This window comes from Radiomyces spectabilis, assembly GCF_025331425.1.
Source record: "Radiomyces spectabilis strain NRRL 2753 chromosome Unknown BYT42scaffold_10, whole genome shotgun sequence".
NCBI classification, from domain to species: domain Eukaryota; kingdom Fungi; phylum Mucoromycota; class Mucoromycetes; order Mucorales; family Radiomycetaceae; genus Radiomyces; species Radiomyces spectabilis.
Window position 1 is genome coordinate 151,017 of NW_026251935.1, and position 20,117 is coordinate 171,133.

The 20,117-nt window shown below is 43.1% G+C and overlaps 8 protein-coding genes across 8 annotated transcripts; 2 read left to right on the forward strand and 6 right to left on the reverse strand.

The window, feature by feature from the left end:
- Window positions 1-15: 15 nt before the first annotated feature.
- On the reverse strand, window positions 16-443 carry BYT42DRAFT_615948 (uncharacterized protein; the record flags this gene model as incomplete). Its single annotated transcript, XM_051572016.1, has 3 exons — window positions 16-79; window positions 138-219; window positions 305-443. 3 exons carry the CDS (start codon window positions 441-443, stop codon window positions 16-18), a joined length of 285 nt encoding a protein of 94 aa, XP_051420866.1.
- A 1,311-nt stretch (window positions 444-1,754) lies between these two features.
- Window positions 1,755-2,408, forward strand: BYT42DRAFT_577847 (60S ribosomal protein L10-A; the record flags this gene model as incomplete). Its single annotated transcript, XM_051569219.1, has 1 exon — window positions 1,755-2,408. A coding segment is annotated over one exon (653 nt), but the record flags the coding sequence as incomplete, so codon positions are not given.
- Window positions 2,409-2,713: 305 nt separating this feature from the next.
- BYT42DRAFT_615950 (cation efflux protein) lies at window positions 2,714-4,287 on the reverse strand (the record flags this gene model as incomplete). Its single annotated transcript, XM_051572017.1, has 7 exons — window positions 2,714-3,147; window positions 3,214-3,277; window positions 3,386-3,488; window positions 3,583-3,623; window positions 3,682-3,818; window positions 3,886-3,981; window positions 4,047-4,287. 7 exons carry the CDS (start codon window positions 4,285-4,287, stop codon window positions 2,714-2,716), a joined length of 1,116 nt encoding a protein of 371 aa, XP_051420868.1.
- A 4,447-nt stretch (window positions 4,288-8,734) lies between these two features.
- On the forward strand, window positions 8,735-11,700 carry BYT42DRAFT_577852 (putative integral membrane protein conserved region-domain-containing protein). Its single transcript, XM_051569220.1, has one exon. The coding sequence runs from the start codon at window positions 9,070-9,072 to the stop codon at window positions 11,458-11,460; it is 2,391 nt and encodes a 796-aa protein (XP_051420869.1). The 5' UTR covers window positions 8,735-9,069; the 3' UTR covers window positions 11,461-11,700.
- A 317-nt stretch (window positions 11,701-12,017) lies between these two features.
- On the reverse strand, window positions 12,018-13,348 carry BYT42DRAFT_500604 (pyridoxal phosphate-dependent transferase; the record flags this gene model as incomplete). Its single annotated transcript, XM_051564716.1, has 3 exons — window positions 12,018-12,742; window positions 12,831-13,134; window positions 13,211-13,348. The coding sequence occupies 3 exons, from the start codon at window positions 13,346-13,348 to the stop codon at window positions 12,018-12,020; spliced, it is 1,167 nt and encodes a 388-aa protein (XP_051420870.1).
- A 400-nt stretch (window positions 13,349-13,748) lies between these two features.
- On the reverse strand, window positions 13,749-15,444 carry BYT42DRAFT_536186 (PQ loop repeat-domain-containing protein). The gene is made up of 4 exons (XM_051565480.1): window positions 15,281-15,444; window positions 15,114-15,208; window positions 14,960-15,033; window positions 13,749-14,893 (listed from the first exon to the last, which is right to left on the reverse strand). Exons 1-4 carry the CDS (start codon window positions 15,338-15,340, stop codon window positions 14,205-14,207), a joined length of 918 nt encoding a protein of 305 aa, XP_051420871.1. The 5' UTR covers window positions 15,341-15,444; the 3' UTR covers window positions 13,749-14,204.
- Window positions 15,445-16,270: 826 nt separating this feature from the next.
- Window positions 16,271-16,972, reverse strand: BYT42DRAFT_577859 (uncharacterized protein). The gene has a single exon (XM_051569221.1). It carries the CDS (start codon window positions 16,927-16,929, stop codon window positions 16,678-16,680), a length of 252 nt encoding a protein of 83 aa, XP_051420872.1. The 5' UTR covers window positions 16,930-16,972; the 3' UTR covers window positions 16,271-16,677.
- A 653-nt stretch (window positions 16,973-17,625) lies between these two features.
- Window positions 17,626-19,901, reverse strand: BYT42DRAFT_577860 (uncharacterized protein). Its single transcript, XM_051569222.1, has 9 exons — window positions 19,624-19,901; window positions 19,277-19,527; window positions 18,967-19,203; window positions 18,699-18,875; window positions 18,448-18,607; window positions 18,327-18,349; window positions 17,971-18,238; window positions 17,815-17,896; window positions 17,626-17,742 (listed from the first exon to the last, which is right to left on the reverse strand). Exons 1-9 carry the CDS (start codon window positions 19,661-19,663, stop codon window positions 17,706-17,708), a joined length of 1,275 nt encoding a protein of 424 aa, XP_051420873.1. The 5' UTR covers window positions 19,664-19,901; the 3' UTR covers window positions 17,626-17,705.
- Between the last annotated feature and the right edge of the window lie 216 nt (window positions 19,902-20,117).

Below are 20,117 nucleotides of genomic sequence, written 5' to 3' on the forward strand. Positions count from 1 at the left end.
TTGAAAACATAGTTTTTAACACATCATTAGCATTTCACAACATTCTTCGGCGGCGCAGCAACACATTAAACCGGCACAACTAACGATTACTTCCAGTTAGTTAAGGCTTTCAATGAGAGTGAGCTCGAGGAACTTACCAAGCAAGGCAACTGTTTGCTGCCCCCGTGTCTCGTTGCGCTGGTTGCTGCACATACATTGGTTGTTGTGGCGGGTAGTAACCTACAATTTCGTCAATTGTAAGATCGTCCGTCTTGATTCGGAATCAAACCATGGTGGTTGTCCACATTGAACCCCATTCTTTTACCTTGTTGCGGGTATTGTTGCTGTTGTCCATAGTAACCGCCTTGGTACGGAGAACCTTGACCATAGTCTTGTGGTGGCGGTGGGGGATAATACTGTTGATTTTGATTGTACGTTCCTTGTTCGTAAGCCTTATTCGACATTTACAGATTTTGATGCGAAAGAATAATAAAAAACTCTAATGAGATAAAAAAACCGCGCAAATGATTAAGGAAAAAATGACCCCAAACGGGACATGCCAGCAATTCTCCGTTCAGTAAAGCCGCAGAAGCAGAATATGACATCATTGGTTTCAAATTTTTAGTGCGTTGACTTTGAAGCTATCCAATCTTCAAAGCTCATGAAAACAATCGATCGCAAAATTTAAATAATGTCAACCTTTGGACAGAGCATACATGCTGTGTAACCATTGATCTCGTCCCATTCAAAAACGAAAGTGGTAATTTTTTTTATTCGCCACTAATGTCCATTTTTCAACCAATCAAAGGTCGAGATCGTTAATACAATAGCACACAGGAAGACATGGAAGCCTATGGAAGATTAGTTTGAACAGAGAGGCACCAATACGATTCAATGCACAGGGGCGAGCCATAGAAAATAAGCTGCATTGAATCAGTCTATTTATCTGTTCCAATTGCAGAGACCACTGGTTTTTTTTTGGCGATTTTTCTATAGAGGGAATGTGTTGGGTTCAGCATGGTTCTCAGCAACGTAAAAGGGAAGAATGGCATCATCATGAGCAACCTTTGTGTGAAAAGCTTGATAATAGTTCTATGATGCAGAGATTTCCTTCAAATACATACTTTTTTCCATTGATAGTCTTGGCTAGAAATCTTTCATTGGAAAATTTCATTCCCCGCCCGACTCGCCCGACTTGCGGGCCATTCGGTTCGGACCAACCCAAGAAGCTCATCAAGGAGAGCCATCCAAACGACCTTCCTTCTTCCCCCCACTTATTATTGGTGAGTATTACCAATCTATTTTCTTAGTATTACTTGCATGGTGGAGGGTAAAAAAGAGGATGAATGGATGATGGATTGAGTGGATGGATGGTGACGATGGCTGTCAACCCTTGTCGTATCCGTGCTTCGGTAACTCGACCTTCAGCATGAGTAAGCAGCTCCAATGAAACGCATGCCGCAGTCGAAAAAGGAGACACGCCCACAGAACTTGTCTGCCATGTCGAGCAAAGGCCCTTGCACCAAAAAAGCAGAAAACTAGTCGATGGAAAATGACGCATTTTACGATTATTATTTTTTTTGCCGGCATTGGTCATGGTTCGAAAATCGAAACGAACAGCGACCGGTGGTCTGATGACTAATACAGGGTGGCATGATATAAAAAAAAGCGAGCGATGGATGTTGGGGGAATTGAGCAAAACCTTTTTTTTCCTTTCTTTCTTTTTCTTTGCTTACTCAACCTTTTCTTTTTATTCATTTTCAAAAAGGAATCAACCATGGGTCGTCGTCCCGCTCGTTGCTACCGTTACTGTAAGAACAAGCCTTACCCCAAGTCTAGATACTGCCGTGGTGTCCCCGATGCCAAGATCAGAATCTACGATTTGGGTCGCAAGAAGGCGCACGTCGACGATTTCCCTCTTTGCGTCCACTTGGTGTCCAACGAATACGAACAATTGTCGGCTGAAGCTCTTGAAGCTGGCCGTATCTGTTGTAACAAGTACATCACCAAGACTTCCGGCAAGGACTCTTTCCACATGCGTATCCGTGTCCATCCCTTCCACGTCACCCGTATCAACAAGATGTTGTCGTGCGCTGGTGCCGATAGATTGCAAACCGGTATGCGTGGTGCTTTCGGCAAGCCCAACGGTCTCGTTGCCCGTGTCAACATTGGCCAGATCATCTTCTCCGTCCGTACCAAGGACTCCAACAAGGCCGTTGTCATTGAAGCCTTGAGACGCTGCAAGTACAAGTTCCCTGGTCAGCAAAAGATCATCGTCTCCAAGAAGTGGGGTTTCACTCCTCTCTCTCGCGAAGACTACATCGTTGCTCGCTCCGAAGGCAAGCTCCGTCCCGATGGTTGCTACGTCAAGTTCGTCCCCAACAAGGGCAAGCTCAACGACTACTTCCGTGAAGCTAGCAGAGTCTAAATGGTTTTTTTTTTCGTTATTCTCTCTCTCTTCTCTGTCATCTCTCACATCCAATAAAAAAGGGGAAAACTATTCTTCTTTAAAAAATACAGCGAGTTGCTTATAAATCATGACAACCTTTTTTTTTTTATATGGAGATGTTTTTTATTTCTTCACAGGATATACATATGATTATGAATACAAAAAAAATGGTCGATTTGGGGAGTGCAGTTTTCATGGAAATGGTATCTTTTGAATAATGATTTACGCACTGCATTGGTCACAAAGCAGTGCAGGCGGATTGGGGGGAGGGATTGATGGGAGTTCTCAAGGTCGGTTGCTACAGAGATCGGGATGACAGTGGCTGGTAAAGTAAGCATGGTCCGATTCGATTTGCAGTGTGGAATGAAGCACACCAAACTGGTCGGAAACAATGCGCTGACCGGAAGTCAGAACCTCGTCATAATTGATGAGCGGATTCTGCGCCACGACGATATGTGCCGTCAATGAACTCTTGCCGGGCGACAAAGTCCAGATATGCAAATCATGGACGGCCACGACGCCGGGGATTTCCGCCAGTGATTTTTCAACGGCATCGGCTTGGATGTGTTGTGGTGCGCCTTCCATCAGTACGGCAAGGGAGTCCTTGACAAGATGGTACGTTGTATACAACACCAGAATTGAAAAGATAAATGTGCAACAAGGATCCATAAACGTCATTTCAGGCTTGAAGACAAGAATGATGGACGAAATCAGCACACCTATGATTCAAAAAATCAAAGTCAGTCTGCAAGAAAATATTTTCAAAGAGAAATTCAATGCCTTACCGACTGAAGCTAGCAAATCACCCAATACGTGAAGCGCCGCAGCTTGCAAATTGATATTCCTTTCCTGTTCACATGGATTCGCCGTGAATAGATCCGGTCTGCGTTTTTTGGCGAGAAGGAGCCAAGACAAAAAAAAAAAAAAAAAAAAAAAAAAAAAAATAAAGAGCCGTACCTTTTGAGATGCAGTCGTGGTCGCTTCGCCATTCTCCATGGCACGGTGATCATGTTTCCCCGAACCGTCGTGATCGTGATGACCCCCTAATACATAGGCCAGCCTGTAACCATAGGAATCCTGAATCAATACACGGTTGTCTGACAATGGGTTTCTGTGATCACTTTTTTTTCGCCTTTTGATCGCCTTATACGTACACTACATTCACAGCTACGCCGATAGACGCTGTCATACACATCTGAGAAAATCCTGGAGTGAGTCAATGCTTATACAAGAGAGTCTCCGTTTAGACGTACCAGTTTGGCATTGATTTCTTGTGGGTTTCGTAGTCGTGCAATAGCCTCTTTGACCAAGATTGCCGTCAGTACCCAGATGGTTAGCACCGATACCAGGGCAGCAATCACTTCGGCACGGTGGAACCCAAATGTGTGTCCTACAAAGGATGATGTGATCAGAAACTGCAAACCACCTTTCTCCTTTTCTTTCAGGGGTTTCCTTACGTTTAGTGGGCGGTTTCTCGGCCAAGTAAATGGCTACCAGGGCGACAATAAAACTGGCTACGTCTGACAACAGATGAAATGCGTCGGACATGAGGGCTAGCAAGTGATGTGAGTATCGGGCAATAGCAATCGTCCCCCTTTTTCTTTGTTCCTTCAGTTACCTAGTGAATTTGCAAAGTATCCGGCCGTCAATTCCGTAGCAAAGAAGAGCAAGGCTAGACAAGCGGCAAACATGATTTTCCGTTTGGCGGATCGGCTGGTTTCATTGGTTTTTGATACGAGACTGGTGCATGATGAAGAATACGGCAAAGGAGCATATTTAATCGCGGTGGTGCCATTGAACGGTGGTGGTGGGATGGAGTCCGATACCAAAGGCGTATGTTCGTCAATTTTATGCGTCATGGAAGAGAGAAAGACCAGAAGTGGACAAGGTGAGTAAAAGAAGATGCCTGTTTCATCCACGGTCTACTTTTATACCAAAGCGACAAAACCGAAGGTCCGCGGACCTTTTTGTGTTTTTTTTTTTTATTGTTTTTTTGTTTTGATGGCCCACAACATCAACCCGCGAATGTTGAGCGGGAAAGATGGCACTCCGTTTTTTTTTTGTTGTGTTTATCAGTGGACAATGCTTGGATTGAACAATGAATAAACAGCACGAGGGAACGCAGATTGGAATGATACATTATAGTTCAGGGGATTGCGAAGAGAGAAAAAAGAGACCACGTTACGCTATACAGAATAAAGTTTATCTCGGATGAGATACTTGTTGGAATGGAATAGGTCAAACTTGAATTTTTTCTCAACCTGTCAGATGGACGGAGGAAAAGCGGATGGTATGAAAAAGGCATTGACAGAGATGAAACCTTGCAATACCATGCGATCCATGGTACACAGTGGAAATTGAAAGGTTTGAAATAATTTTTCAGTTCCAACCACAACATTTCATCAATAACATGACATTTTATCCACACAGTTGACAATTAACCAGTTCAAAAAATTTCCCAAATCGCCAAATGAAGCAAGTTGTACTGTTTCAGAGAGGGACACTGTGTGTTTTTGTTTGGGCTTTTCAATCAAGAGCGAAAAATGAAGCCGGGCCACTTTCAAGGGCCTTGGACGCTGAGTGTGAATCTAGTTTTGGATTTTTTTGGCCCTTGGATGCGTTGAACTTTAATGCATATTTGAACTAACTGTTTATAGAAGGTAACAATGGAAATGTAAACAAAATGCAAAAAAAAACAGATTCTCTGCCGTCGGGGCCTGGCAAACAATCCATCCATGTTCATCGACCTTGCTATGTCCCGGACTTGCCGACCACAATATCTCTCTTTTCCAACAGTAGATTGTTGGGTTCTGCATGCACAGGAAACTGTCATTGACTTGTATGATAGATCATAATTTTGACCCTTTCTTCCGGTATCAAAAGAGTCGCACGCTGGTCAACGTCAACCAGTTATACGCAAGATAGCAAATGAAAAAAGTTGTTTTTCTGTGAAAACGACGGCTTGCAACGTTTGGCTACTTTTTCATCCAACTCCCTTTTCTCAGTAATTGTGACACTGTTTCTATTAGTGTGAGCAGCGAATTTTTCTATGAATATGAATAAAAATCGTGTTGTTGATGAACAACACTGCCTCATTTTTGGGTTACGTCGTTGGTGAAATATCAACACTTTCCAAGCCCGTGGTTCCTCGGCGCATTGGCTGTCAATGGATGTGTCACGCCATTGTGAACATGTTTCCAGGCATTTTTGACGGGCCAAGAGAACGCATAATAAATCTTATTTGGTCATGGTCAATGTATGTTGCGAATGCTCTGTGAATTGTGCTTAAAAACCGCTTTTTTCCATGCCTATATCTATGGTCTTTTTGTTTGTTATATGCATATAGAGACGGAATCATAAAAGCAAGCAAGACCTTTTCGACAGTTAATATTGAGAAACAAAGAATGCAAGACACTATGTCCCTTTATTAATCACATGGAGCATAGGCTAGTGAGCAGCTTCGTTCAGCAGCAACATGACTCGAGCAAAAAGATTTGCTGCTCATAACAAATATTAACAGCGTAAGATACGGCGACCGGGGGAAATCAATATATATTAGAGTGCGATACGTCCATATACCTGCACTAACTCGCCAAACATTACAGGTCATCTTATTTTGTGAAAATAACTTGACGTTTTATCATTCATTCACAAGTGACCTTTTTGATAGTTGGCAAGCATGCGACATTTTTTTACCTTTTTAGATTTTCGAACGCTTTGACGTTTTGGTGTGTGTGATCATTTTCAGGGTTTTTCAGGAGAGGTACACAAGTTTTATCACTGCCAATGTGCCAGAATCTTTCTCACACGTATTGTTGATTATTTCACACGCTTGTTGTAGGATAAGGGACTCAAACGATGACTCAAATAAGTATAATTCAAATTCTTTACCCAAATACACACTTTCAATGGGTATCACCAACGGATGCTTTTTCAATCGTTTTACGAACAAACATTAGACCTGGTGAGTGGATGGAAGCTCCTATAAACAATTCTTTATCAAACACTTCAGTACAAGGAACAGAATGTATCACTGATACTCTAAACTGTGATTCCGGTACCGCCTTCGAGATGCCAAAAAAAAAAAAAAAACCATCCCACCCTTCTTGTCTGCACTTACTGCTGTTTTAAATTTTGTTCTTTTTTTTTTGTGGGCATAGTTTGGCTGATATCGCGTAATGATATATCAGTGTCCAAACAACCATTTCAACGCTGTTTCATCAGGGGACTTTGGCCCGATCGATATAACGTGGATCCATTATTATCATTATTATTATCATTTCATTTGTAATTTACCAGGGATTCTTGAGTAAAGCATTGGTATCTGGATCGTAACACAACAATGAAACAAGAGAACGCTTACATAGTAACATACCGTCGTGAAATAAAGGCAAGACTGCCTAGTCACTGTTCACTTTTTGTTTTTAAGAAAAACGAGGCCACTGAGTCTAAAATCCTTGCGTTTGCTCTCATCAGACAGACGTGTGCATGATTGTGTTTGGCTCAAGAGATTGCAAGTTGGTGATTGATATTCGAGAGGTCTTGACGGCAAAAGCATGACCAAGTTTGCCTTTTGTTATTGCAGAACAACTGTTAAAAATGATCATAAGTCATGCAGCTATTCTTGCAAGAGCAAATGTTATCGGATAGTATCCGCGTGATGGATGCGATTACCTACGATAAAAAACTAGAAACACCTTACGGGAATAAAGCAGACCTCACTGCTATGAACTTGCATTGGATCACAACGTCTATACACAACAATAAATGTTGCTTACACCAAAATATAAATGTTACGATGATCAGAAGCTCCACAATGAAAACGTTTCCGACTCTGAGGCCCAGCAAGTGCATGGTAAAGGTAAAAAGGTGTCAGTAGCTTAGGAACAGGGTAATGTAATAGAAGCCTTCAATTCGATGCTTTTCGAATTTGTAATTCTCAAAATGTCTGTTTGGACTGCGTTATTATGTACTGTTCTTGAAGACACTTATAAAACTTTTCACAGTGAGAAATCACCTTTCCGTCATCACCAGGATACCAGTAACTCAATTTTATTGCCAAGCAGTTTTTTTTACGGGATTTGAGCCGCCTCACCTGTCCAGATACTCACTTGTGCCGTCGTTTTCATTACGGTGGACGATACATCTCTTTGCAAAATAGAGATTTGAGCTGTCTGAGAATTGTGGTTGCCGAGAGAACATGAAAGGTGCTACTTTGGTTTGATCCCTCTCGTTTGGTAAACAAAGCGCTTTTCAAGGTTTTTCATTACGGTGATGAAACAATTGCTCTAATTTTAGATTGATCAAATTGAATCATATGTTTTTTTTTCTTTTTTGGCCTTGCCTAAACCAGCTTTTTTTTGTATCGTTATTCGTTATTGGCTTTATACAGTGTTTTTGCAACCACACGGTCCAAAGCGCTCGAGTGTAAGGATAATACAGCACCAACAACTTTCCGGCCAAAGAGATATCCAAATGATCAAGTCATGTCGATAGATTGCAAGGCTTTTTTTTACTGATAAAGAGGGTTGATAGTGGCTGGAATGACCCGTCTCCTAAAGACAACATCCGCATTTGGCTTGTGCTCGCGATGCCGTTCCCTAAAATTGGATCGTACAAATTCATCTAGTATTTATTTGGGCGCGGGCCAAACGTGGAAGAATTCTTTTGCCGATCGCTGCAGGTGAAAAAGAAATGGGATCATAGCATGAAAGCCGCATTTCGTTTTTCTTTAGCTCTTTTCACAAGTATCGTTCGTGCGTTTGAGCGTAACTGTGGTCTCTTTGAATCACGTCAAGGGAAAAAAGGACAGTCGGAACCAGATATTCTCGGCTCAAGGAACGGTTGAATCGGAGATGAGAGTGTCAATGCAGGGCTTCGCCTTTTGAGGATCTATGACGTTACAGTTCTCTTTTTTTTTGTAACTGCATGATGAGGAAAAAAACAAGGGAGCCAGTGCCAATTTTTATGCTTGAAACGTTGTGCTTTCATCCATCTTGCCAACCTTCCCCCCACCCACCCCCACAAACTATGCGTTTTTCTGCTTTTTACATTTTTTAACGCAACATGAACACAGCTTGGGACTTGATCACTGGACGACATGGCGGCCCGTGCGTACATGATATAACTTTTAAATGATAAAATGAATACGTTGATTTTGTAAGAGGGTCGGTCATGGTTCTGGAACATGTACAACCGCAGTCCCTTTTTCATTTGCCGTATCTGTTGCAACGATGATCACGAGCAAAAAAGCAATCATCCAAAAGTAAAAATAAATTCTAGTAAATTGTTAGATAACACAAAGTGAAAAAAAAAAGAGTGCCAGAAAAAAAAACCGGTTGAAGCTCCTTATGTTGTATCTAGTTTGCAGTGTCTTTTTGTTATAATCAACGTGACTCTTTGTCTCTATTTTGTTCCCTTATTTTTTCCTTTCCTATCTTTCTTTCTTTTTTTTTCTGGTTCTTCCGTTCTTCTGTTCTTTTCGTTCAATTTACATTTTTCTCCGTTCCTTTTTTTGTTCTTCTTCTTCATTTTTTCTGTTTTTCTGCTTTTTTTTCTTCTTCTTTGGCCCAGTTTCTTCAATTTCGCTTACAGGCGTAACATATCAAGCACACACAATATTATATGCTTGTCCTACTTCAATGAGCATTCCCACTTCATTCGTTGTTGCCTATGTTGCTGGAGGCATCACCATGGTGCCATTGTTACTGTGCATTGTCGTCATTGGCAGCTACTTTTCCAAACCCATCGTTGCCGTATACCATGCACTTCGTGCCAAACGATCACAAGATCCTTGTACTTCGCCATTACCGGCTAACGACGTCATGCCCGATCTTGACTGGACGAGCGGCCAGTTTTATAAAGTGGGTTGGTTACGGGTATCTCGAGACCCTCAGGATTCGCTGCCGGACGCTTCTATCGGAGAAATGGTCAAATCGTACATTTCTCGCAAAAGTACCGCACGCAATGGCCAGTTTTACTTTGCCGTTCTGAAATACAGCACACTTTTCCTCTACGACTCGGAAAAACAGCTGGACTGCAAAGGCGTGATCATTGTGAACAATCACACCGTGAAAATGCATCCACCAGGATTGCAGGATTTCGAACTGTTTTCCCGTCCGCATCTCATCAAGCTAGAAAAGAAACTATCGTCGGTTCTGCTTCCTCACTTTGACGACGCTCAACCTCTGATGGACGAATCGGCGTATTACATCAACTGTAACCGTTGCATCGACAAGGAAGATTGGTATTTTGCATTTCGTCGTGCGAGTCAGCTTCAGTTGGCCGCCCACGGGGAACCTCCTTTATCCACACTCAAGCATATGCAAGATACCCTCCCGTTTGATCAAGTGGCAATGAACCAGCTGATCAACACTGTCTACAGCGACGAGCATCACCTTCAAACCCAATGGTTCAATACCATTCTCGGTCGCATGTTTTTTGCCGTTTACAAGACCGATCAAGTGAAATCCACTTTTTACAAAAAAGTGATTGCCAAAATTGATAAAATCAATGCCAAGCGGCCCCCTTTTTTAGGAGAAATTACCGTACGATCCGTCGATCCGGGCCATTCAGTTCCGTACTTGACGCAACCGCGATTGCTCGGGTTGAGTCCGACTGGGGAATTAACGGTGGAAGCCAACATGCAGTATGACGGCGGGTTCCGTCTCGAGATTGAAACGGTGCTCAAGTGGAAATATTCGGACCGATTGCGCCCTCTGACGATTGATCTGGTTTTGGGGATTGCGCTGAAATCGATTCAAGGCAAATTTCTCATGAAAATCAAAGAACCGCCCACCAATCGGTTATGGTACGGATTCTACGAACTCCCCAAGATGGAATGGATCGTCGATCCGGTGGTATGGGAGAAACGGGTCGGATATTCGGTGGTGGTGAAAGCGATCGAGACCAAAATCCAAGAACTGATCATGGAAACCATGGTGCTTCCCAACATGGATGATATCACTTTTTTCCCCACCGATGGGGTCGGTGGCATCTTTAGCAAGTCAGCCGACGAAGACCCATTACCGAAAAGAGAACCTGAGTCTCAAAGCCAAGAAGAAGACGACTCTTCTGTCACCGGAGGTCACAAAAAGGAGGCCCGATCCTCCTCCATGCCCACCGCCCGATCTGCTCCCTCACTTTTCGCTGCTACTACCAGTACTACTACTACTACCACTCCCGCAGCACCCGCGACGAAATCGCATCCGACCAAAGTACGCAAACGAAGCTGGTTTACCAAAGGCAGCACTACCACGAATCCGTCCTCGTCTCATCGGACATCGGAAGAGCTCCCGTCCACATCACAAGATCAACGACGAAAACAACAACAACAAAAGCAACAATCCTCGCCATCGACCGCTCACCCGAAACTGTCCGTCTCGGATACCACCGTATCCAGTCATCATCACTCGAGTGGCATGGAAGAATATCCCAATCAACGTGCGTTGATGAATCTGCTTAATCGAAAGAATCACGGCAACCATACCACCACGGCGGCAGCTCTTTATCAACCGAGTTCCCATCTTGCGATACCCAAAGTGGATCATGACATGTCCCATTATCATCCTCATTCGTCTTCCATGGCCTGTATATTATCCACGTCACCTGATTCGCTCAGTTCTTCGCCTTCCTCCAATGCCACCGATGATTCTTCCATTAGTCATCATCACAGCGTTGGCGATGAGGGTTCCATCCTTATTACACCTTCCCTCTCCGTGACGTCCGAATCCATTCAAACCGCGTATTCTCAGGGAACCCCCAATTCTTCTTCACTGACACTGGTCAACGAAGAGCTGCATGACGCTTTGCTTGCCATGGACAGTCATCAGCCGCACGATGCGCGTTTACGCAAATCATCTTCACTTGCTCGACTCCGATCGAAATCCCTTGCGTCCACGGCTGTGTCTCAAGTCAATGTGTGTCCTGCCATGGTCCACACCTTGGGAACACCATCGCACCACCAACCCATCACCGAGAAGAAAGACACGGAAACCCTAAACGAGACCGCCTCCGCATTCATCCACCTGTAAATTAGCCATCCCTCCGAAAGAAAAATACCTTTGACATGTATATGCACCATAACCCAACCGAAAAAAAACAAAGAAGGAAACAAAGTGTAGGAGAACCACGATACACATTTGTCCTTGTTTCCCAACGTTTTTTCTTCAATGTTCGTCTTTTAAAATAAATAGATACAATGAACCCATTGCGCACCTGTAACTAATACTCCTTTTTTTTGGTGCTTGCATCCATGCAGCGCGGTCTCCATCAGGTTGATTAGTAAAAAGAAACATTTGTCGTCTACGTGAGACAAATAACATGCATGCATGCATGATGGTCATGCAGTGCGCAAATGGTTTGGATAAGAATCTTGAATATACCAAATGCAGCAATCTAATTCTATGAAAAAAAAAGAAAGTTCTTGTGCTTGCTACAACAGCTATGTTTCGTCCAAAGGAAAGCGGAGCGAAAATAAAGAGATCAAATGGCAAAGTTTTTATTATTATTATTGTTGTTATTATTTGCACAAGATGATTACAAGGAAAACAGAGACGCAATGGAAAAAAGATACAAAAAAAAGAACGATTTATTGAACTGTGGTGGTTTTGTTGGCGGATGGGTAAGTGCTTTTGAGATCGGCCATCATGGGAGGTGTGGCAGGATCGACAATGGTATTGACAGGTTTGCCTTTTGTTTGGACGACCTGGGTTGCGATGGTTTTGAAATCCTCTATTGCCTGTGGCGTGATCTGATAGTGAAGCACGACGCGTGTGGTGGTACCGGGTGTGGAACTGATGATTATATTCTTCTGAGCCAATGGTTGTGCAAGGTCTTCAATGGTGATCCCCGTGGGTGCTGTGTCAAAAAACACCATATTAGTGTGGCAGGGTACGAGAAGGCGCATGCCCAGCGACTGCAGATGCGCAGCCAGATCAGCGGCCAGACGATGAGTTTCAGGCATCGTAGGAACCACAGTATCAATGCAGTGCTTGGCTGCAGCTGCCAAGCAACCAGCCTGACGCCATCCTCCTCCCATCAGTTTGCGAATGTGACGTGCCCGGGTGATGGTTGCTTGGGATCCGGCCAAAATGGACCCGATCGGAGCACCAACGCCCTTGGACAAACATACCGACACCGTATCAAACAAACGACCGTATTCGTGCATGGCAACACCGGTTGCTTGACTAGCGTTCCACAATCGCGCGCCATCTAGATGCATCTTGTATCCTTGCTCGCGTGCAAAGGCGCTGATTTGTTGCATGGCCTCCAATGGCATGACAGTGCCATTCAATGTATTTTCCAGTGAAATCACTGGAAGGATCATTAAAAAGTCGTCAAGTTAACCATCATGTTCATCTTACTCGCTTACTAATCACACAGTTCTTTTTTATTTTCTTACCTCGGGTCAGTGCTCCACACAAGTCGTCGGTAACCACGCCGGCTTTGACATCGTCGACGGTTAAATGGATGCCATTGGCCGGCTGCACGGGGGCCACATTGGCTTGGGAATGGTAAGCGATACCACCACATTCGTATAAAAAGACGTGGGATCGTGCGTCGCAAAGCACCGAGTGAGGTGGTTGAGTCAACAAACATCGTAAACCGAGCTGATTGGTCATGCAGCCGCTGACACAGAATAACGCGGCTTCCTGACCGAGCAACTTGGCCATATAAGCTTCCAATTGATGAATATCATGATCCATCTACAGGCCCGTCATCAAAATGGTTAGGTGATGCTGCTGATCTTGGTCCTTCAATTTGGAGGAGAGTGGGACTTACGTTGAATACATCATCTCCACGCGAAGCGGCTTTCATGATATCAAACATGGTATCGGTGGGAGCGGTGGCGGTATCACTGGTCAAATCATAGGCGGTCAATCGTGCACCATAGGGATCGGCAACAGTAGAAAAGGCCATGATGCGTGGAAGACGGACAATGGGACGTTGGAAGAGACAGCGTCTGAACAGAGGTGTCAAAATCATGGTTTCTCGTAGGCTCTTTTTATAAAACAATAGCGGAAAAAACCCGGCGGCAGTCCAAATCGAGTCAAATGGCCCTTGGCGGTTCCACCGTGAGAAAAAAAAAAGTGTATCTGGAAGTCAAAAATAAAAAAAAGTGACTGTGTGGCCATGCAACGATGGACACAAGGTTGATATTTTGGGGTCAACGGCGACTTGCCTTTGATTGAATCAAAGTTCATGGATTCCGAACCCACTAATGCGGGGAGAAAGAAAACCCATCAAGTCAACTCCGGTCCATTTGTTTGTTGCCTCGTTTTCTCACGGCCGTCAAAATGGCCGTCATTTTTTCTTATTTTTCCCGAGGAGGATCTCCCGCGCATTCCGTTCATTGTTGAAACCATCGCCATCTTTATCCATTTATCAGTCCCTAATTGATAGAACTTGAATCATCCAGTCATTCCATTTATCAAGCCCACCAATTCAGGCACCGTTTCATCCACTTGACAGCGTTCATGCAGTCAAACTTTTTTTTTTGTTTTTTGTTTAGAACGTTTATCGACTTCTTTCTTTTTATTGTTTGTCTAGATGATGATAAACAAAGGGGGTTGGGGCGCGGGAAAGGAGGAGGGTTCAATGAACGGAACGAATATGCAGATGAAAAAAAAGGGTCATGACGAGAAAATGATTTTAAATACAAACGGATAAAGCGTGGTAAGTAGGAGAATGTACAAAGAAACCGAATCATGAGAGTCAGTTAGAAAGGGTCAAGAGCCAAGAGGGAAAAAAAGTCGTCCGGTCATAAACCTTTTCTTTAGGCTAGTTCGGCTTGAATCTTGATTTCATGCGTTGGCTGCGGTCGCTGATTGTACATGTGGTATTGGATGAAAATGGAAGCGTCAAACATCAATGTACCGGCGCTGCCGAGAATATATGGGACGGCTTCAATCAATGAGGCGCGCGTGGCATGGGGATTCGTGAAAATGCTGAGGGTATAGGTAAGGTTGCCCATGGCGGCAAAGAAAAACAAGGCCATGGAAAGACCGTTAACGGATCGACGACGAAAATTTTGAACGATTTGAGGCAATCGCGAAGTCAAGTACAAAAATGTACACAACCAAGCACTGAAACGACCGATCCAGATTTTATCAACCATCCAAGTGGTGGCGGTAGTTGTTACCGTTGTTGAAGCCATGGCGGCCGTTGTCAAGCTTGGACTGGATGTGGTCACACCAAATGATAATAATCCAAACATCAACAAAGCTGTCGTTTTGTAATTCTTTTGTGTCGAAGTCATCAACGGTGTATCTTCGTTTGCTTTGGTAGTAGTAGTGAATTCGCGGTGAGGATTGAGCAAGCGACGCAGTGCATTGTTAGGGTATCGCACATAGTAGAGCCATTGGATGCAGAGCAAGGTATCGATGGTGATAAAATAGATGGATAAAAATGTCTGAAAAGGCAATTGTCCTGTAATAAGACAACCAATAAAATTCGCCACATCCCCTAATCACCCACGCTCCATATTAGAAAAAAGAAATATTTTTCACTTCAACCTTCAAATTGACTTACCCGTGAGCCATACTGTAAGGAAACTAAAGCTGAGTGATTGAGCATCCTGTAATCGGTAATTCTTGATAACTTGACTGTGATGATTCAAAAAAAAAAAAGATAAGTATATCGCATCTTCATTTTCTGATGGTTCACTCGAAAAGAGGATACTTACGGCATCTGAGCATTCAACCAGCATACAATGGAGAGATAGCCTAAAAGAAGACTAAGGCATTCCTGCCAGCCATACACACAATCTCCGAAGATTTGCTATTTGAAAGAAAAGGGCCAATGAGTTTTAATGAAATGACAACAAGTAGGTTAACCATGTCAAAAACGTACGTAGATCCATTGAATATGGGGAATTCCATTGCTAGTAACTGCACAAGTACTGGTATCCATAATGTATTGATATATGTATTGCTTGATGAAAAATAAAGAGAATCTGTAAAGTAAAGAAAATGGTGAAGTTGATCATGCTTGATTTTATACGGGATCAAAACCCGATGAAAAGATGAGCGGAGCTGAAATCTCATTCATCTTTGTGTTTTTTCCTCATTTGGATAATCATTGTTGATGAACCTGGAGAAGATAAGGGGTTCATCTCGATGGCCACTTCCAAATCCGTCCACCATCCATCTTAAGAACGGGGAAAAGTCACGGTCAGACCAAAAAGTGCCTAATTTGTGCCAGTTCTTCCTTTACAGGTCATCACCACTGCATCTTCCATTCCTCTGTCAAAAAATAAGAAAAAGGTCATGCTCACTTGGATGTGGCCCATGGATCTAAAGATTGTGTGCATTCAGTTTTGAAAGATACTTAAACAGAGCTCAATAATCACAGCATTGCAAGATGAAAGGACCCTGAGCCTTTGAATGCTGCGAAATATACCACACGTACATAAACAGCCCTGGTTTCCCTTGACAAAGTACACTGTAGCTATTCTTCTGAAGACGAATGGGTTGAAAAAAAAGAGGACGCCGGTCATCTATCGCATAAAAATTCAATGTTGGATTCTTTTTGCAAGAGATGATAATTTGGTAGACGAAATTGCAAAGATGTTCAAATGAAATGCACAGCTCAGAGAATTGGTCAACATGGAGTGATTCCAACGCACATTATTGCATTTCTGCTTGATTTTAAGCATAATCAATCGTATTTTGCACGCAAGCACAGTGATAATAGACCACATTTTTTCTTGGTTTGTTGAATCCATTATTACCAGTTGAATCATGGCGACATGGTGATGGAAGCCAGACTGTATCATGACGTATGAGGTCTCATTTATGCGATTGTTCCTTCTTTGACCGAAGCAGTCCGATAAGATGAATACGTCGTTATCATTTTTTCTTTAGTTTATTTTGGAGGTACAGTGAGATTTTAACAAGAACAACGTATGAACAGCAAAAATCAAGACGGTCAACATGGACAACAGGTTCCATGAGACCAGCTCGTCATTGGTTTAAATTAAGCCAAGCTAAATACACAATGAGTGGAGGCGACAAAATGTAGGAATATACAAGAAAATAAGAGGGTGAATATACATGGAAAAAGACATGATTTGGTATGATGGTTAGAAAGGAGAGGGGAGAGAGAGTGAAAGAGGAACTAGAGCATGGTATACAGCATGACATGGTGTGATGATGACGACCCGAGTTGGCTGAGCAAGGCCGACGGCATGCTTGGATACTTTTTGCTAGGCGACTTGGGAAAAGGGAATGGAAGAGGTCTTTTTTGTCTTAATTCCAAGAATAAGAAATAATGTCCTTTTGCATGTAATCATCGGCGAAATCGGTTGATAATCCAAACAATGTGGCGGGGTGATGCGATTGTGCTTTGGCAATAGCGATGGCATGGGTTGTTGCTTTCATAAATTCGTCCGAGTCCTCGATAGGAAGTTTGGAATTGTCCAAAGTGGATTTTCCCGATCCATTACGTTGCGCATTTCGAGTTAACTGGTCACGAATACTGGTAAAGATGCGAGACAGCATGATTGTTAAAAATTTGGTTTGTTTGTTTGTTTGATTGAAAAAGAAAAAATGTAAAAAAAAGACCCATCTAAAAGCGGCCCGAGATGAGCTTTATAAACGGGGTTTTGGGTGGACACGAAAACCACGCCACGGGAAAATTTGGGTTCGTCGAACGGATGGGCAAAAGTTCTGCCTGTCGGGGACGGTCGGAATCCCAAGCTGGGCTATGAATGCCCATGACACTTGACCCAATTGCCCAGTGAAACAACCTTAATCATCCTTTCACGGTCGATCATGCAAGGCATTGGTAATAAGCACAGCGTCACAGACACGATCAAAAAAACAAGTATGATTTACAGGGACTTTAACGTGTTAACAAAAGATCATGTCATTTTATCGGTCGTCACAAGGTGAAGGATGACTTGATACACGAATCCATGCGCTTGGTTAGATATCAGGCCACGTTTTGAATCAATGACAGCGTCCAAGAAGGTGCATGAATAAGAGAGCATGCCGTCATGCTGCCTTCATGGCAAAAAAAATAGACAAGTTCCTTCCTGTCGCGGGGACAGCAAAAGGATGACTCTGGCTAAAAATTCTACAAGTGGACCGATTTTACCGTGTGCACCAAGAATAGGCATTGACATGATGTAGCAATTAATCGCGCTATCAAGCAAGCAGTGCATATGGATTTAAAAACCAAAGAACTTATTAAAATGTTGTTAGAGTGCGTTTTAAGCAGTGAAGTTTATTTTTTGTACAAAACGTGAAATTAAAATAGTCAAAATTTAGTGCACTTAGAACTTGTAGACATTCTTTTCGCTGTAGCCGAGTCTAAAGAAAAAGAAAAATGAGTTTTAGTAAGAATAGGTATCCATTGGTTTTTGTTTTCGGGTTTCCACTTACTCCTTCAAGATACCACTGACTTCGCCCTGAGACTTGTCCTTGTTCTTGGGACCAGCGAAGGCAGCCAACATGGGGTCAGGACCTGTCCAAGAAAGTAAAGATTGTTTCATTAGAACAAAGGCCTAATGAATAATCTTTTCCCAACATGTTACTTACCGCAAACAAAGATCATGGCCTTGTCGGTATCGGGCGAGGGCAAGTGCTGCTTGATAACATCGCTTGTCACGTAGCCCTTGACGCCATCGAATTTCTCGGAAGGCTTCTCAACAGCATACACCACCTTGAATTGTTCAGGATGCTCCTTGGCAATGGTATCCAATTCGTTCTTCAACAGAATATCCTCTTCGGTCTGATTGGCAAACAACAAGGTAATCTTGGTCTTGCTGTCGGCGGACTTTTCAAACACCTTGCGGATAATTTGGAGCTAAAATTTTCCACCGCCATTAGTATTATTCATCACTGACAAATCTCTCTCTCTCTCTCTCTCTCTCTCTCTCTCTCATGCCACTTACCATAGGGGTGATACCAGTACCGCCTAACCGACAAACAAACACAAGCAAGCAAACGCAAAAAGAAAATTGAAAATGAATGATGATACTTTTTGACCCATGCACCCTTTTGTTTGTTACTTACCGGCAATCATGCCGACGTTTTCAACATTGCTGCTTTCCCAGTTGAACTTGGGGATAGGGCCCTTGATTTCCAATTCATCGCCAATCTTCATGTCGTGAATGTGCTTGCTCATCTTACCGTCGGGGTAGACCTTGACAATGAAATCGACATAACCCTCAGCCTGTTCAAGAGAAACAAGATGAATACATCAGCACGCCAACAAATCCAACACCTCACGGTTTTTTTTTTTTTTTTTTGGATGATCTACTTACATCACCAGCCGAAGTGGGAGTGTAAGGACGAATGACGAAACCAGGAGTGCCGTCCTTCTTGGTAATAGGATAACGGGTGATCACGCAAGAAGCCACGGGAAGATCGGCCACGGTGTTCTCAGGAAGAGCAAAACGGAACAATTTGGTGTTGTGGTTGATGGGTTCGACGGTTTGGAGCTGTAGCAACAAGAGGTCGTGAATAAAATGCCGTCAAACGGATAACGCCCAACCCACGCAATCCAATTGATTAAAACTATTCATTTTTTACCTTGTAGGCTCTGAATTCCTTGGGGTCGAAAGCACGCTGGGCTTCCTTCTTGTCAGCGGCGGCGGCGGTAGCGGCACCAGCAGCAGCCGAGACGGGAGCGACGGTGTGCTTGTTCTGGTTGTAGTAAAGACCACCGGCGGCACCCAAACCAAGAAGAGTGAGCATCAAAAGACCATTACCGCCCTTCTTCTTTTCAGGTTCGGTAGCGTAAGTTCTAATGCTGCCGAGACCTTGACGCTGTCAAAAAAGTTAAAAGGATGAGCAAAAAGTGACCATTGCCCGTCAGTGGCCTTTTAACGCCCAAAGTTACCTGAGCAGTAAAACGAGTGGAAGAGGCAGCGCCACGAAGAGCAGTTGTCAAAGCAGGAGTAGTCAAACGCATATTACTTGAGTGAAAGACGAATAAACAAAAAAAAGCACGCGAGAATGGCGGGAGGGTTTTTTTGTATTTTAAGCGCAACGAAGCTATCCCCGCAACCACGAGAAAAAAAAGGTTCGCTGGATCCGCTTGAAATATGATGTCACATTCGGATGTTCGGCCAATAATTTTTCCCCTTTGCCCTATTGCACCAAAAAATCCATCAATCACCTCACATTTTTGTAAGCATCTACTCACTCGCAATAAACTTCATTGTGGGATTCTTTGAGCTTGCTTACCTGAAATACGTACAAAGCTATATAGATATAATCTATTCATTGACTCCCTTATGACTGAACTAAATAAACACTACGTTACCATGTATCATCCAAAGATGGCCCAGAGGCACCATAAACAATGTTTTTTCCATGTGCAGAATTTTCACTCGGTACATCAACGCTAGTTATGGGTCAACTGATTCTTTACTGGGTATTTCCTTTGGTTTTTATCAAATGCAAAGCATGAACACGTTTTCATCGCTTTCATAAGGCTGCACAAGTAAAATATAGACGCAGCAATTTATGCAGAAAAGAGGAAGAATTTTATTCAAAAATTGGAGATTGGTAAAATAACCATTCATGACACGCGACTTGCATTTTCTGCTACTGATTTGTTTGCTAAAACGAGGCTTGTTGACATCAAGTTCGCCAAAGACTTCAATTTTTCGTTATAATTTTCCAGGATATCGATGGCGTTTTCATCGTGGTATCCTTCGACGATTTGTTGCAGTATT